Here is a 16,786-nt window from a genome sequence, read left to right on the forward strand (position 1 = left end):
AATCCAAACTCCTCCTCCTCCTCCTCCTCCTCCTCCTCCTCCTCTTCTTCTTCTTCTTCTTCTTCTTCTTCTTCTTCTTCTTCTTCTTCTTCTTCTTCTTCTTCTTCTTCAATACAATAAAAACAGTAGCAGCAATAACCCATCCATAATTAACTAAACAGATGATGCAGATGTTCAAGTATGCAGATGGCACATAGGGCAACAGAGAGGGGTGGATTTCAGCGGCCAGCCTCCCCAAAAGCCCGGTGGAACAGCTTGGTTTTACAGGCCCTGCGGAACTTCCCAAGGTCCCGCAGGGCCTGAACAGCTGGAGGAAGAGTGTTCCGCCAGGCCCTGGCCCAGGTAGAGGCCAGCTGCATCATAGAGGGACCTAGAGGTTGGCCAGCCATGACTATGGATACAGCACTGTGTATCACAAAGCTTTAACTCATCATACAACAGAAGATAACAGAAACTGAAGAAGTCTATTGTCTGTTTATAGTATCTGATGTTTACCTAGCTCAGTGACTGGGTACGAGGATGACTGTATGTGACATTATTTGCAGCTCAATTCAAATGTCTCCAACACTAGAATCCCTTCAAGAAGATGTGTTTAATGGAGTCTTGAATGGCCGTGGATGTTGACTGTGTTCTCTTTTCGAAATGTGTAGACTCTGTAGTAAAAATATCCAACTGTCTGATTTCTTTCTGACCTGTGAATTCAGGGTGAAGCAGGCCCAACAGGCGCACGTGGTCCAGAAGGCCCTCAGGGACAAAGAGGAGAAACGGGTCTACCGGGTCCGGCAGGGTCATCTGGCCTTCCTGTAAGTCCATCAGTTCTTGGTTGTTTAAAGAAGTTAGTCACGCGTTCCTTTGTTTCTAAGTTCTTTCTGAGGAAGTTAGGACCTTTCTCCCCCTCGTGGGATTTTTTCTGGAGGCACTTTTCACTTCAAAGTGACACAGCCCAGAGTCAGCATTACTGATCTAATGAGAGCTTCAGTTAAGCTGTACATACCCAGATACACACCTTTTTTTGTTTTGACTTTGCTACCAGAATTTTGTGTGTGTGTGTTGCCGTCAAATCACTTCCAACCTATGGCGACCCTATATATTCATGTTGTATCATCATAGGGTTTTTGTAGAGGTGTACTGGGTGAAAATGGCACCCGGGGCATGACTGGCTCCCTGCACGGCTCCCTGGCCACCCTCCCTGCAGGACTCCCATGCCCCCCCTCGCCTGACTCCCTGCGGCGCATGCCCCACACCCCCACCTTCTTTACTGGCTGGCTGCTGCAGCAAGGAGCATGCCAAGGCTCGGCGTGCTCAGGGCAGAAGCGCCGCGGTGGCAGTTGGCATTTGCCCTCCAGCCGGAGGTCTCCCTGGGGAGGGCAGGATCTGGCCTGCAGCTGTGACAAGCAGCTCAGCCAGCGAGCGGCACTCGGCACGAAGGGAGCCGCCGGGTGCTGGCTGCGCTGCCGCACTGCAGGAGAGGCCAGGCGCAAGGACCTGGCTGGCGCCTCCCCTGCCATGTGAGCAAATGGCGTGCGCCCGGGGACATGGGATGCCCTATGTCCCCATGGGCGGTATGCCCCTAAGTTTTTGAGGTAAGCGTTGGTCAGAAGTGGTTTACCATTGCCTTTGTTGGTGCAGTACTAACCAGGGTTAGCTGAAGGGGCACTGCCTTTGTCTACGAAAGTACCTCTGCCAGTGTCATCTTTTACTACTGCTGCCAACTAGCTATCCTTAAAAGATTCCTCCTCCCCTCACCATCATTAGAACTGCCTGATCTCTTCTGTTGATCCCTGAATGAAATGGACACAGCTTATTCTGGTGTCTCAGCTGTGACTGTTCCACCTTGAGTGTCTATGCTAGGAGTTTAGCCTCTTAGCAAAGTCCAGGCCACATATAGTACTGCTGCTTTCAGCTTTGCTGACACACACCAACCCCCTCACTGTGTTAATGTGTGACTCCAAGAGGGGGCTACTAGAATTAATTGCATTTTAAATCCTTTGCAGGTTAACACAGTCCTTTAACATCCTTTTGTACAGGTGTAACATCTTTCTGTACTTGGAAATATGTAGGAATTTGTAATCTTTGTATGTTAGTGTTTCCTGCTAGTACTAGTGGTGGGATGCCTCGTGGGTGATATACGTGACCGGCAAGGCACTTTTGCCAGGAAATGATGTCAGTATGTTGTTGGGGGCTGCCGGGGATCCAGTGGTATTTAGGCAAAACTGTATAGGTTTAGCCATAGGGTTTAAGCATAGAGTTTTGCCAGGTGCGGTATCCCAGTGTTGCCTGGCAATGTGCTGATGTCACTTCCGGTTGCACGTGGAGTGATGCCTGTGTGCAAGGACGCTGTTGCTATTTCCATCTGTTCCCCACCATTGATCCCCCACCTCCCACCATGGCCAGTCCTGATATACATAAATATACACACACCCATTTGTACTCACTCACTCACTCACTCACTCACTCACTCACTCACTCACTCACTCACTCACTCACTCACTCACTCACTCACTCACTCAATTCTCCCACCACCACCACCTTCACACACTGTTAGTCAATGAGTATAACAGAAAGTAATAGGACCCCTGCTCTCAAAAGGAGAGAGCCATGGATGTTCTCGGCCTAGGTTTAATGTGCCAAGCCTTCTGCCTTGTTACATAGGCAGATTTAATAAGCAAGAAAAGGCTAAAAGATTGTGCCCATGTAATGATGGCTCAGTTGAATCTCTGGCCCACCAATTACTACACTGTCTCAGATTCAAGGAAATCAGATCCAAGTATGTGAATCTTACTCCATTACATTTACCCACTCTCCCCGATTTAATTAGATTACACTACTTGTTGGACAATCCTGATCCTTCTCTCTGTATGATAGTGGCAGACTTTCTCCTGGAAATTACTGAACGCCAGTAGATTTCCTTCGACCTAACATTTATTTCCTGTATTGTATATGCTTTTTAATCCGTTTATATTATTGTTGTACTGTTGTCTATGCCAATCATAAATGTAACACCCCCCCCCCCACACACACACAGACAGTTTTGAAATGTTGGCAGTAGAGGCACAGAAACTGAATTTTCTGTGTTGTCATCTCTCATTGGAAGAAAGGACACAGGAAGGAAAACATTTATGGTTTAAAAAAAACAGAATGAGAACTTGTTTATAATAGTATGCATGATGCTGTTTCTAGGGTATTCTTGGGACAGATGGTTCCCCTGGCACCAAAGGACCATCAGTAAGTATTTTCTTCGTTTATTTCATTTATTACATTTTCTTCATTTATTACATTGGTGTTCCATCTTTCTTCCATGGATCAAACCCAGGCCTCCTTAGCTACAGCAAGAGGCACTCGGCACGAAGGGAGCCGCAGGGTGCTGGCTGCGCTGCCGCAAGGTTTCTCCACTGGGTGCTTTCAAATCATCTTCTAGGGCATTTTCTGCACGGCATAATTACACTGGGGTAGACCCGGGATCATACACACTGGGTCGATTTTATCCTGGTTTCTCTCTTTGCACGGCTGTCCAGGAACTGAGTTGAAACTGAGATGAATTACTCCTGTTTCTTTTGCACCAGCCTGGTTTATTTGTATTTACAATCGTCGGCGGGGATGTTCCCTTCACTGCTGCCACCACCTGGCCATCTGCCTCGGCTTCTTCCCTTGTGTCTGCTTGGCTCCCCCCCACCCTGCTGCCACCACTGATCCGAGCGCAGGAGGAGGAAGAGGAAAGCGCTATCCTGCCCTTCCAGCAGGATGATGCCCAGCTGTTCGCCAAAATGGAGAGGAACGGTGGTGGTGGCATCAGTGGCAGTGGAGGAGGGGGCTGCAGCGGCAAGACCCTGGTCGACCAGAGAGCCCTGCAGCTCGCCGAGATCATGGGCTGGCAAGGTTGTAAAAGCAAAGAAATAGTCTTTGTATTTTAAAGAATATGACTGTGGGTATTTACATCAAGACGCCGGTATGCGGGGAGAAGATAATGACGTCAGAAGGGAAGACCAGGGAGGCGGGCGCAGGAGCGGGGAGAGCAGGCGGCGAGGTGGGAAAAACAAACCGGCCCAGCCCCCATGGTGTTTGCATGGTATCAGGATCAGCGCGGGATGTTGGAAAAGAACCGCCAATTGGGAGATTTTTGAAAATCCCAGGATAAGGGAAACGCCGCAGGGCAGCCTTGAATTAGGACCGGCAGCCTTGAATTAGGACCGGGAACCGTGCGAAAATCTTGCACAAACTGGGATAATTCACTGCCCCATCCCGGGATATCTGGACCGTGTGGAAAACACCTAGGACTACTAACCGTATTGTCTAGGACTACTAATCATATTGGTGGTGGAAAGTGCCATCAAGTCACCGATGACTTACGATGACTTTGTCGGGTTTTCAAGACAAGAGAAGAGTAGCAGTCGTTGGCCATTGCCTGCCTCCGTGTAGCAACCCTAGACTTCCTTGGTGATCTCCCATCCAAGTGCTAATGTAACTTCTGTGGGGCAGAACTTGGAATGAGTTTGCAACAACAAATTAAAAAACAAAACAAAATGGTTTACTTTCTTAACATATAACATCAAACATCAACATTAACATCACACTTCAAGGTCCTGTTCAGGTTGCATTTTCAAGTCCTTATATTTACAGTCTTCTGATATTGCCAAGTCCAATTCTTCTTTGCAAGTGGGTCGGCTCCTGAAGACTCCAAGGGCTTGATGAACAGGATTCAACATGATGAAGGTTTCCAGGAGAACTCTCACCCTTTACAAACATAAAAAAGAAACCCTGAAACAATAAACTCCAACATTTACAACATAGCAAAAATAAACAACTGCCTTCCCAGTAGTTCCCAACAATATTGCAGTTACCTTAACAAGGTGTTAAGGGCTTATACAACCAAGGTCCGAGTCTGGTAGCCTTGTCTCCTCCAACTACATGAGCTCTGCAGCTTTGAGTCTCCACCCCTTTCTGGGTCAACCCATTCTGAGCATGGGGGTTACACTAACTAAGGTTGACCCTGTTTAACTTCTGAGATATGACAAATTTGCACTAGCCTGAGCCATCCAGGTCAAGGCCTCACATGCAGATATTCCTTTTACTATTCTGTCTTCCACTCAATCATATATCTGTTCTGTAGGGATCTCCGGGTACGTTGGGGCCACTTGGATCACCAGGCCCACTTGGATCACCAGGACCACAAGGCAGCACGGGCCCTCCTGGCATTCGAGGACAAATGGTAAGGTGCCCATCATACTGGAGAGGGCAGAGATTAGGAACAGAAATTAAAGACCATTTAAATCCAGAGAATTATGAAATGGCATTAGTTCTATCTAGCCATTCTTGGGCACTGTCCCCTTAGGGAACCTCACAGAATGGCAGAAACATGTTTGCGAAATAGACAGAAGCCTTAATTGAGAAGTAAAAATATAATGCACGCCATAAATACACTACGGCTGTGGTGCTTTGGCTATAATTTTGGGAACATTTTTTTAAAAAATTTGGTACATTTTAGTTTGGGATTTTGAAAACCTGGAAATTTTCCAGTAAAGTTGAATGAAGCCAACACCCATCGGCTTTGTTCAGCTTTTTACCAAAACTTTTCGGGTTTTTAAAAACCGAACCTGAAATTTACCTACAATAAATTCTGTCCCTCCCTGCCCCACTGCTGTTTCCGAAGTTCATGTGGACCTGGGAAATGTCAGCAGGGAGGGCTTCAATATGGCTTTTTTGGGATTTCTTCTATTGCTACTGAACTTCAAGATTGTTTATGCCCTGCAGTTATTGGATATTAGTCATGGAAATCATTGCATTAAGAGAAATCAGGTGTGCTTACTGATATGGATAGCTGTTTAATGGATAATATCTGCTCTCAGGGAGATCCAGGAGTTCCTGGTTTTAAAGGAGAAGCCGGACCCAAAGGAGAGCCTGTAAGTGTTAAAATTATTTAATCAATAATGCTTCTTTTTTTTTGTTTTAAAAAGCATATTTCTATTTACACATTTTCATTTTGATTTCTGCAGTTCCTTTGACGTGATCATTTCCTTAGTAAAACGAATATTTTAAAAAATGTGCTTTTTGGTTTTCGAACAATTTAAGGTTGAAATTGCTGCTGTGGTTTTTAATGTCTTGAAGAAGTCCCCCCTACTTGGAAGGGAAGGGTTTCTCAACCAAAACACTCAACTTCTTGAGGACTGTTGCAGAAATAGAGTTGCTAGTGCAGGGGTAGGGAACCTGCGGCTCTCCAGATGTTCAGCAACTACAATTCCCATCAGCCCCTACCAGCATGGCCAATTGGCCATGCTGACAGAGGCTGATGGGAATTGTAGTTCCTGAACATCTGGAGAGCCGCAGGTTCCCTACCCCTGTGCTAGTGTAATGTCCAACCCAAATTGAAATGCTGGGGAGTGCTGACTTATAGTTACCTCCTATTGTTATAAATACTAGTCAGAGTAATTAACTAAAATCATGGGGTTCATTTTTATAATTTCTAGGTTTCTGCCACCTGCAAGTTGGCAGGTGGCAAGTTCTGCAAGTTCCTCTTGCATTTCACTTTCCTTCAAGGCTTAGGGAACATAAAACATTAAAAAAAGAATTGAAGTTTCTCGGGCAAATTAAAAACGTTTGAATTTACAAAAGAGAAAAATAAAAAGAGTATAATCTCTACTAGTGGAAGGAGGGATCAGAGATTAAAAACTGCCCCCTTACCCAAATGTACACAGAATAATTACAAACAAAAGTCCTGTTTTCATTGTGAGAAGAACAGTTGGGTTTTTTTACCCTTCTTTTCTCTCCTGTATGGAGTCTCATAGCTCCTCCCCTCCACCAAGAATAGGCACCTTGTGAGTTAGTGGGGCTGAGAGAGTTGCTAGTGCAGGGGTAGGGAAGTATGATTCGTGAGTGGTTATGAGCACCACCAGCTGACAGATCTGGAATTTGGCGGACGTTTTGTTCCACTGCGCTAAACAGTTAATCTCCATCTAGAGGTGTTGACAGCTATTGAAGGAGTTTGGCTTGGGTCATAAACGGCTACTTCATTGGCATAATAGCGGTTCTGTGGATGGATTGGCATTTTTGTTTGTGGAGGGTTGTACTTATTGACCTCCTCCCAATAACCAGACCACAATCTACCAAAATCAGTTGGCCAAACTCATTGTATTCATCAGAGTGAATGAACAGGTACCAGAGGGGTTTTTTTTTTTTTGCTGGATCTAACATTCTCTCAGTAGCAGCAGCTTTGCACCCAATCCAATCCAATCCAATCCAAAAACCTTTATTAGGCATAAACCAGAAGTACCATACATTCCAAGTGCAATAACAGGATCATTGTTATATATCATGTAGAACATGAATTAAAATGTAGCAACTGCTTCAGAAATTTCTACATTAGGGCTGTTCAACAGCTTAGACATTTTAATGGGGTGCTGTGTGGTTTCTGGGCTGTATGGCCGTGTTCTAGCAACATTCTCTCCTGACGTTTCGCCTGCATCTGTGGCTGGCATCTTCAGAGGATCTGAAGCCCCCACCCCCCCCCCCCCCCCCCCCCCCCCCCCCCCCCCCCCCCCCCCCCCCACCCCCCCCCCCCCCCCCTCCCCCCCCCCCCCCACACCCCCCCCCCCGCCCCCCCCCCCCCCCCCACCCCCACCTCCCCCCCCCCACCCCCCCCCGCCTACACCCCCCCCTCCCCCCACCCCCCCGCCCCCCCCCCCCCCCCCCCCCCCACCCCCCCCCCCCCCCACCCCCCCCCCCCCCCACCCCCCCCCCCCCCCACCCCCCCCCCCCCCCACCCCCCCCCCCCCCCACCCCCCCCCCCCCCCACCCCCCCCCCCCCCCACCCCCCCCCCCCCCCACCCCCCCCCCCCCCCACCCCCCCCCCCCCCCACCCCCCCCCCCCCCCACCCCCCCCCCCCCCCACCCCCCCCCCCCCCCACCCCCCCCCCCCCCCACCCCCCCCCCCCCCCACCCCCCCCCCCCCCCACCCCCCCCCCCCCCCACCCCCCCCCCCCCCCACCCCCCCCCCCCCCCACCCCCCCCCCCCCCCACCCCCCCCCCCCCCCACCCCCCCCCCCCCCCACCCCCCCCCCCCCCCACCCCCCCCCCCCCCCACCCCCCCCCCCCCCCACCCCCCCCCCCCCCCACCCCCCCCCCCCCCCACCCCCCCCCCCCCCCACCCCCCCCCCCCCCCACCCCCCCCCCCCCCCACCCCCCCCCCCCCCCACCCCCCCCCCCCCCCACCCCCCCCCCCCCCCACCCCCCCCCCCCCCCACCCCCCCCCCCCCCCACCCCCCCCCCCCCCCACCCCCCCCCCCCCCCACCCCCCCCCCCCCCCACCCCCCCCCCCCCCCACCCCCCCCCCCCCCCACCCCCCCCCCCCCCCACCCCCCCCCCCCCCCACCCCCCCCCCCCCCCACCCCCCCCCCCCCCCACCCCCCCCCCCCCCCACCCCCCCCCCCCCCCACCCCCCCCCCCCCCCACCCCCCCCCCCCCCCACCCCCCCCCCCCCCCACCCCCCCCCCCCCCCACCCCCCCCCCCCCCCACCCCCCCCCCCCCCCACCCCCCCCCCCCCCCACCCCCCCCCCCCCCCACCCCCCCCCCCCCCCACCCCCCCCCCCCCCCACCCCCCCCCCCCCCCACCCCCCCCCCCCCCCACCCCCCCCCCCCCCCACCCCCCCCCCCCCCCACCCCCCCCCCCCCCCACCCCCCCCCCCCCCCACCCCCCCCCCCCCCCACCCCCCCCCCCCCCCACCCCCCCCCCCCCCCACCCCCCCCCCCCCCCACCCCCCCCCCCCCCCACCCCCCCCCCCCCCCACCCCCCCCCCCCCCCACCCCCCCCCCCCCCCACCCCCCCCCCCCCCCACCCCCCCCCCCCCCCACCCCCCCCCCCCCCCACCCCCCCCCCCCCCCACCCCCCCCCCCCCCCACCCCCCCCCCCCCCCACCCCCCCCCCCCCCCACCCCCCCCCCCCCCCACCCCCCCCCCCCCCCACCCCCCCCCCCCCCCACCCCCCCCCCCCCCCACCCCCCCCCCCCCCCACCCCCCCCCCCCCCCACCCCCCCCCCCCCCCACCCCCCCCCCCCCCCACCCCCCCCCCCCCCCACCCCCCCCCCCCCCCACCCCCCCCCCCCCCCACCCCCCCCCCCCCCCACCCCCCCCCCCCCCCACCCCCCCCCCCCCCCACCCCCCCCCCCCCCCACCCCCCCCCCCCCCCACCCCCCCCCCCCCCCACCCCCCCCCCCCCCCACCCCCCCCCCCCCCCACCCCCCCCCCCCCCCACCCCCCCCCCCCCCCACCCCCCCCCCCCCCCACCCCCCCCCCCCCCCACCCCCCCCCCCCCCCACCCCCCCCCCCCCCCACCCCCCCCCCCCCCCACCCCCCCCCCCCCCCACCCCCCCCCCCCCCCACCCCCCCCCCCCCCCACCCCCCCCCCCCCCCACCCCCCCCCCCCCCCACCCCCCCCCCCCCCCACCCCCCCCCCCCCCCACCCCCCCCCCCCCCCACCCCCCCCCCCCCCCACCCCCCCCCCCCCCCACCCCCCCCCCCCCCCACCCCCCCCCCCCCCCACCCCCCCCCCCCCCCACCCCCCCCCCCCCCCACCCCCCCCCCCCCCCACCCCCCCCCCCCCCCACCCCCCCCCCCCCCCACCCCCCCCCCCCCCCACCCCCCCCCCCCCCCACCCCCCCCCCCCCCCACCCCCCCCCCCCCCCACCCCCCCCCCCCCCCACCCCCCCCCCCCCCCACCCCCCCCCCCCCCCACCCCCCCCCCCCCCCACCCCCCCCCCCCCCCACCCCCCCCCCCCCCCACCCCCCCCCCCCCCCACCCCCCCCCCCCCCCACCCCCCCCCCCCCCCACCCCCCCCCCCCCCCACCCCCCCCCCCCCCCACCCCCCCCCCCCCCCACCCCCCCCCCCCCCCACCCCCCCCCCCCCCCACCCCCCCCCCCCCCCACCCCCCCCCCCCCCCACCCCCCCCCCCCCCCACCCCCCCCCCCCCCCACCCCCCCCCCCCCCCACCCCCCCCCCCCCCCACCCCCCCCCCCCCCCACCCCCCCCCCCCCCCACCCCCCCCCCCCCCCACCCCCCCCCCCCCCCACCCCCCCCCCCCCCCACCCCCCCCCCCCCCCACCCCCCCCCCCCCCCACCCCCCCCCCCCCCCACCCCCCCCCCCCCCCACCCCCCCCCCCCCCCACCCCCCCCCCCCCCCACCCCCCCCCCCCCCCACCCCCCCCCCCCCCCACCCCCCCCCCCCCCCACCCCCCCCCCCCCCCACCCCCCCCCCCCCCCACCCCCCCCCCCCCCCACCCCCCCCCCCCCCCACCCCCCCCCCCCCCCACCCCCCCCCCCCCCCACCCCCCCCCCCCCCCACCCCCCCCCCCCCCCACCCCCCCCCCCCCCCACCCCCCCCCCCCCCCACCCCCCCCCCCCCCCACCCCCCCCCCCCCCCACCCCCCCCCCCCCCCACCCCCCCCCCCCCCCACCCCCCCCCCCCCCCACCCCCCCCCCCCCCCACCCCCCCCCCCCCCCACCCCCCCCCCCCCCCACCCCCCCCCCCCCCCACCCCCCCCCCCCCCCACCCCCCCCCCCCCCCACCCCCCCCCCCCCCCACCCCCCCCCCCCCCCACCCCCCCCCCCCCCCACCCCCCCCCCCCCCCACCCCCCCCCCCCCCCACCCCCCCCCCCCCCCACCCCCCCCCCCCCCCACCCCCCCCCCCCCCCACCCCCCCCCCCCCCCACCCCCCCCCCCCCCCACCCCCCCCCCCCCCCACCCCCCCCCCCCCCCACCCCCCCCCCCCCCCACCCCCCCCCCCCCCCACCCCCCCCCCCCCCCACCCCCCCCCCCCCCCACCCCCCCCCCCCCCCACCCCCCCCCCCCCCCACCCCCCCCCCCCCCCACCCCCCCCCCCCCCCACCCCCCCCCCCCCCCACCCCCCCCCCCCCCCACCCCCCCCCCCCCCCACCCCCCCCCCCCCCCACCCCCCCCCCCCCCCACCCCCCCCCCCCCCCACCCCCCCCCCCCCCCACCCCCCCCCCCCCCCACCCCCCCCCCCCCCCACCCCCCCCCCCCCCCACCCCCCCCCCCCCCCACCCCCCCCCCCCCCCACCCCCCCCCCCCCCCACCCCCCCCCCCCCCCACCCCCCCCCCCCCCCACCCCCCCCCCCCCCCACCCCCCCCCCCCCCCACCCCCCCCCCCCCCCACCCCCCCCCCCCCCCACCCCCCCCCCCCCCCACCCCCCCCCCCCCCCACCCCCCCCCCCCCCCACCCCCCCCCCCCCCCACCCCCCCCCCCCCCCACCCCCCCCCCCCCCCACCCCCCCCCCCCCCCACCCCCCCCCCCCCCCACCCCCCCCCCCCCCCACCCCCCCCCCCCCCCACCCCCCCCCCCCCCCACCCCCCCCCCCCCCCACCCCCCCCCCCCCCCACCCCCCCCCCCCCCCACCCCCCCCCCCCCCCACCCCCCCCCCCCCCCACCCCCCCCCCCCCCCACCCCCCCCCCCCCCCACCCCCCCCCCCCCCCACCCCCCCCCCCCCCCACCCCCCCCCCCCCCCACCCCCCCCCCCCCCCACCCCCCCCCCCCCCCACCCCCCCCCCCCCCCACCCCCCCCCCCCCCCACCCCCCCCCCCCCCCACCCCCCCCCCCCCCCACCCCCCCCCCCCCCCACCCCCCCCCCCCCCCACCCCCCCCCCCCCCCACCCCCCCCCCCCCCCACCCCCCCCCCCCCCCACCCCCCCCCCCCCCCACCCCCCCCCCCCCCCACCCCCCCCCCCCCCCACCCCCCCCCCCCCCCACCCCCCCCCCCCCCCACCCCCCCCCCCCCCCACCCCCCCCCCCCCCCACCCCCCCCCCCCCCCACCCCCCCCCCCCCCCACCCCCCCCCCCCCCCACCCCCCCCCCCCCCCACCCCCCCCCCCCCCCACCCCCCCCCCCCCCCACCCCCCCCCCCCCCCACCCCCCCCCCCCCCCACCCCCCCCCCCCCCCACCCCCCCCCCCCCCCACCCCCCCCCCCCCCCACCCCCCCCCCCCCCCACCCCCCCCCCCCCCCACCCCCCCCCCCCCCCACCCCCCCCCCCCCCCACCCCCCCCCCCCCCCACCCCCCCCCCCCCCCACCCCCCCCCCCCCCCACCCCCCCCCCCCCCCACCCCCCCCCCCCCCCACCCCCCCCCCCCCCCACCCCCCCCCCCCCCCACCCCCCCCCCCCCCCACCCCCCCCCCCCCCCACCCCCCCCCCCCCCCACCCCCCCCCCCCCCCACCCCCCCCCCCCCCCACCCCCCCCCCCCCCCACCCCCCCCCCCCCCCACCCCCCCCCCCCCCCACCCCCCCCCCCCCCCACCCCCCCCCCCCCCCACCCCCCCCCCCCCCCACCCCCCCCCCCCCCCACCCCCCCCCCCCCCCACCCCCCCCCCCCCCCACCCCCCCCCCCCCCCACCCCCCCCCCCCCCCACCCCCCCCCCCCCCCACCCCCCCCCCCCCCCACCCCCCCCCCCCCCCACCCCCCCCCCCCCCCACCCCCCCCCCCCCCCACCCCCCCCCCCCCCCACCCCCCCCCCCCCCCACCCCCCCCCCCCCCCACCCCCCCCCCCCCCCACCCCCCCCCCCCCCCACCCCCCCCCCCCCCCACCCCCCCCCCCCCCCACCCCCCCCCCCCCCCACCCCCCCCCCCCCCCACCCCCCCCCCCCCCCACCCCCCCCCCCCCCCACCCCCCCCCCCCCCCACCCCCCCCCCCCCCCACCCCCCCCCCCCCCCACCCCCCCCCCCCCCCACCCCCCCCCCCCCCCACCCCCCCCCCCCCCCACCCCCCCCCCCCCCCACCCCCCCCCCCCCCCACCCCCCCCCCCCCCCACCCCCCCCCCCCCCCACCCCCCCCCCCCCCCACCCCCCCCCCCCCCCACCCCCCCCCCCCCCCACCCCCCCCCCCCCCCACCCCCCCCCCCCCCCACCCCCCCCCCCCCCCACCCCCCCCCCCCCCCACCCCCCCCCCCCCCCACCCCCCCCCCCCCCCACCCCCCCCCCCCCCCACCCCCCCCCCCCCCCACCCCCCCCCCCCCCCACCCCCCCCCCCCCCCACCCCCCCCCCCCCCCACCCCCCCCCCCCCCCACCCCCCCCCCCCCCCACCCCCCCCCCCCCCCACCCCCCCCCCCCCCCACCCCCCCCCCCCCCCACCCCCCCCCCCCCCCACCCCCCCCCCCCCCCACCCCCCCCCCCCCCCACCCCCCCCCCCCCCCACCCCCCCCCCCCCCCACCCCCCCCCCCCCCCACCCCCCCCCCCCCCCACCCCCCCCCCCCCCCACCCCCCCCCCCCCCCACCCCCCCCCCCCCCCACCCCCCCCCCCCCCCACCCCCCCCCCCCCCCACCCCCCCCCCCCCCCACCCCCCCCCCCCCCCACCCCCCCCCCCCCCCACCCCCCCCCCCCCCCACCCCCCCCCCCCCCCACCCCCCCCCCCCCCCACCCCCCCCCCCCCCCACCCCCCCCCCCCCCCACCCCCCCCCCCCCCCACCCCCCCCCCCCCCCACCCCCCCCCCCCCCCACCCCCCCCCCCCCCCACCCCCCCCCCCCCCCACCCCCCCCCCCCCCCACCCCCCCCCCCCCCCACCCCCCCCCCCCCCCACCCCCCCCCCCCCCCACCCCCCCCCCCCCCCACCCCCCCCCCCCCCCACCCCCCCCCCCCCCCACCCCCCCCCCCCCCCACCCCCCCCCCCCCCCACCCCCCCCCCCCCCCACCCCCCCCCCCCCCCACCCCCCCCCCCCCCCACCCCCCCCCCCCCCCACCCCCCCCCCCCCCCACCCCCCCCCCCCCCCACCCCCCCCCCCCCCCACCCCCCCCCCCCCCCACCCCCCCCCCCCCCCACCCCCCCCCCCCCCCACCCCCCCCCCCCCCCACCCCCCCCCCCCCCCACCCCCCCCCCCCCCCACCCCCCCCCCCCCCCACCCCCCCCCCCCCCCACCCCCCCCCCCCCCCACCCCCCCCCCCCCCCACCCCCCCCCCCCCCCACCCCCCCCCCCCCCCACCCCCCCCCCCCCCCACCCCCCCCCCCCCCCACCCCCCCCCCCCCCCACCCCCCCCCCCCCCCACCCCCCCCCCCCCCCACCCCCCCCCCCCCCCACCCCCCCCCCCCCCCACCCCCCCCCCCCCCCACCCCCCCCCCCCCCCACCCCCCCCCCCCCCCACCCCCCCCCCCCCCCACCCCCCCCCCCCCCCACCCCCCCCCCCCCCCACCCCCCCCCCCCCCCACCCCCCCCCCCCCCCACCCCCCCCCCCCCCCACCCCCCCCCCCCCCCACCCCCCCCCCCCCCCACCCCCCCCCCCCCCCACCCCCCCCCCCCCCCACCCCCCCCCCCCCCCACCCCCCCCCCCCCCCACCCCCCCCCCCCCCCACCCCCCCCCCCCCCCACCCCCCCCCCCCCCCACCCCCCCCCCCCCCCACCCCCCCCCCCCCCCACCCCCCCCCCCCCCCACCCCCCCCCCCCCCCACCCCCCCCCCCCCCCACCCCCCCCCCCCCCCACCCCCCCCCCCCCCCACCCCCCCCCCCCCCCACCCCCCCCCCCCCCCACCCCCCCCCCCCCCCACCCCCCCCCCCCCCCACCCCCCCCCCCCCCCACCCCCCCCCCCCCCCACCCCCCCCCCCCCCCACCCCCCCCCCCCCCCACCCCCCCCCCCCCCCACCCCCCCCCCCCCCCACCCCCCCCCCCCCCCACCCCCCCCCCCCCCCACCCCCCCCCCCCCCCACCCCCCCCCCCCCCCACCCCCCCCCCCCCCCACCCCCCCCCCCCCCCACCCCCCCCCCCCCCCACCCCCCCCCCCCCCCACCCCCCCCCCCCCCCACCCCCCCCCCCCCCCACCCCCCCCCCCCCCCACCCCCCCCCCCCCCCACCCCCCCCCCCCCCCACCCCCCCCCCCCCCCACCCCCCCCCCCCCCCACCCCCCCCCCCCCCCACCCCCCCCCCCCCCCACCCCCCCCCCCCCCCACCCCCCCCCCCCCCCACCCCCCCCCCCCCCCACCCCCCCCCCCCCCCACCCCCCCCCCCCCCCACCCCCCCCCCCCCCCACCCCCCCCCCCCCCCACCCCCCCCCCCCCCCACCCCCCCCCCCCCCCACCCCCCCCCCCCCCCACCCCCCCCCCCCCCCACCCCCCCCCCCCCCCACCCCCCCCCCCCCCCACCCCCCCCCCCCCCCACCCCCCCCCCCCCCCACCCCCCCCCCCCCCCACCCCCCCCCCCCCCCACCCCCCCCCCCCCCCACCCCCCCCCCCCCCCACCCCCCCCCCCCCCCACCCCCCCCCCCCCCCACCCCCCCCCCCCCCCACCCCCCCCCCCCCCCACCCCCCCCCCCCCCCACCCCCCCCCCCCCCCACCCCCCCCCCCCCCCACCCCCCCCCCCCCCCACCCCCCCCCCCCCCCACCCCCCCCCCCCCCCACCCCCCCCCCCCCCCACCCCCCCCCCCCCCCACCCCCCCCCCCCCCCACCCCCCCCCCCCCCCACCCCCCCCCCCCCCCACCCCCCCCCCCCCCCACCCCCCCCCCCCCCCACCCCCCCCCCCCCCCACCCCCCCCCCCCCCCACCCCCCCCCCCCCCCACCCCCCCCCCCCCCCACCCCCCCCCCCCCCCACCCCCCCCCCCCCCCACCCCCCCCCCCCCCCACCCCCCCCCCCCCCCACCCCCCCCCCCCCCCACCCCCCCCCCCCCCCACCCCCCCCCCCCCCCACCCCCCCCCCCCCCCACCCCCCCCCCCCCCCACCCCCCCCCCCCCCCACCCCCCCCCCCCCCCACCCCCCCCCCCCCCCACCCCCCCCCCCCCCCACCCCCCCCCCCCCCCACCCCCCCCCCCCCCCACCCCCCCCCCCCCCCACCCCCCCCCCCCCCCACCCCCCCCCCCCCCCACCCCCCCCCCCCCCCACCCCCCCCCCCCCCCACCCCCCCCCCCCCCCACCCCCCCCCCCCCCCACCCCCCCCCCCCCCCACCCCCCCCCCCCCCCACCCCCCCCCCCCCCCACCCCCCCCCCCCCCCACCCCCCCCCCCCCCCACCCCCCCCCCCCCCCACCCCCCCCCCCCCCCACCCCCCCCCCCCCCCACCCCCCCCCCCCCCCACCCCCCCCCCCCCCCACCCCCCCCCCCCCCCACCCCCCCCCCCCCCCACCCCCCCCCCCCCCCACCCCCCCCCCCCCCCACCCCCCCCCCCCCCCACCCCCCCCCCCCCCCACCCCCCCCCCCCCCCACCCCCCCCCCCCCCCACCCCCCCCCCCCCCCACCCCCCCCCCCCCCCACCCCCCCCCCCCCCCACCCCCCCCCCCCCCCACCCCCCCCCCCCCCCACCCCCCCCCCCCCCCACCCCCCCCCCCCCCCACCCCCCCCCCCCCCCACCCCCCCCCCCCCCCACCCCCCCCCCCCCCCACCCCCCCCCCCCCCCACCCCCCCCCCCCCCCACCCCCCCCCCCCCCCACCCCCCCCCCCCCCCACCCCCCCCCCCCCCCACCCCCCCCCCCCCCCACCCCCCCCCCCCCCCACCCCCCCCCCCCCCCACCCCCCCCCCCCCCCACCCCCCCCCCCCCCCACCCCCCCCCCCCCCCACCCCCCCCCCCCCCCACCCCCCCCCCCCCCCACCCCCCCCCCCCCCCACCCCCCCCCCCCCCCACCCCCCCCCCCCCCCACCCCCCCCCCCCCCCACCCCCCCCCCCCCCCACCCCCCCCCCCCCCCACCCCCCCCCCCCCCCACCCCCCCCCCCCCCCACCCCCCCCCCCCCCCACCCCCCCCCCCCCCCACCCCCCCCCCCCCCCACCCCCCCCCCCCCCCACCCCCCCCCCCCCCCACCCCCCCCC

At 72.3% G+C, this 16,786-nt stretch overlaps 1 protein-coding gene across 1 annotated transcript in view; it reads left to right on the forward strand.

Moving 5' to 3' along the window:
- The window catches only part of COL5A2 (collagen type V alpha 2 chain), a 140,779-nt gene that overhangs the window by 57,314 nt on the left and 66,679 nt on the right, over positions 1–16,786 (forward strand). The window contains exons 17-20 of the mRNA XM_048483707.1: positions 705–803; positions 3,181–3,225; positions 5,108–5,206; positions 5,844–5,897. Of these exons, the coding sequence (XP_048339664.1) occupies positions 705–803; positions 3,181–3,225; positions 5,108–5,206; positions 5,844–5,897 (297 nt within the window). The remainder of the gene's footprint in view (positions 1–704; positions 804–3,180; positions 3,226–5,107; positions 5,207–5,843; positions 5,898–16,786) is intronic.

Source organism: Sphaerodactylus townsendi, linkage group LG02 (assembly GCF_021028975.2).
Source record: "Sphaerodactylus townsendi isolate TG3544 linkage group LG02, MPM_Stown_v2.3, whole genome shotgun sequence".
Lineage (NCBI taxonomy): Eukaryota > Metazoa > Chordata > Lepidosauria > Squamata > Sphaerodactylidae > Sphaerodactylus > Sphaerodactylus townsendi.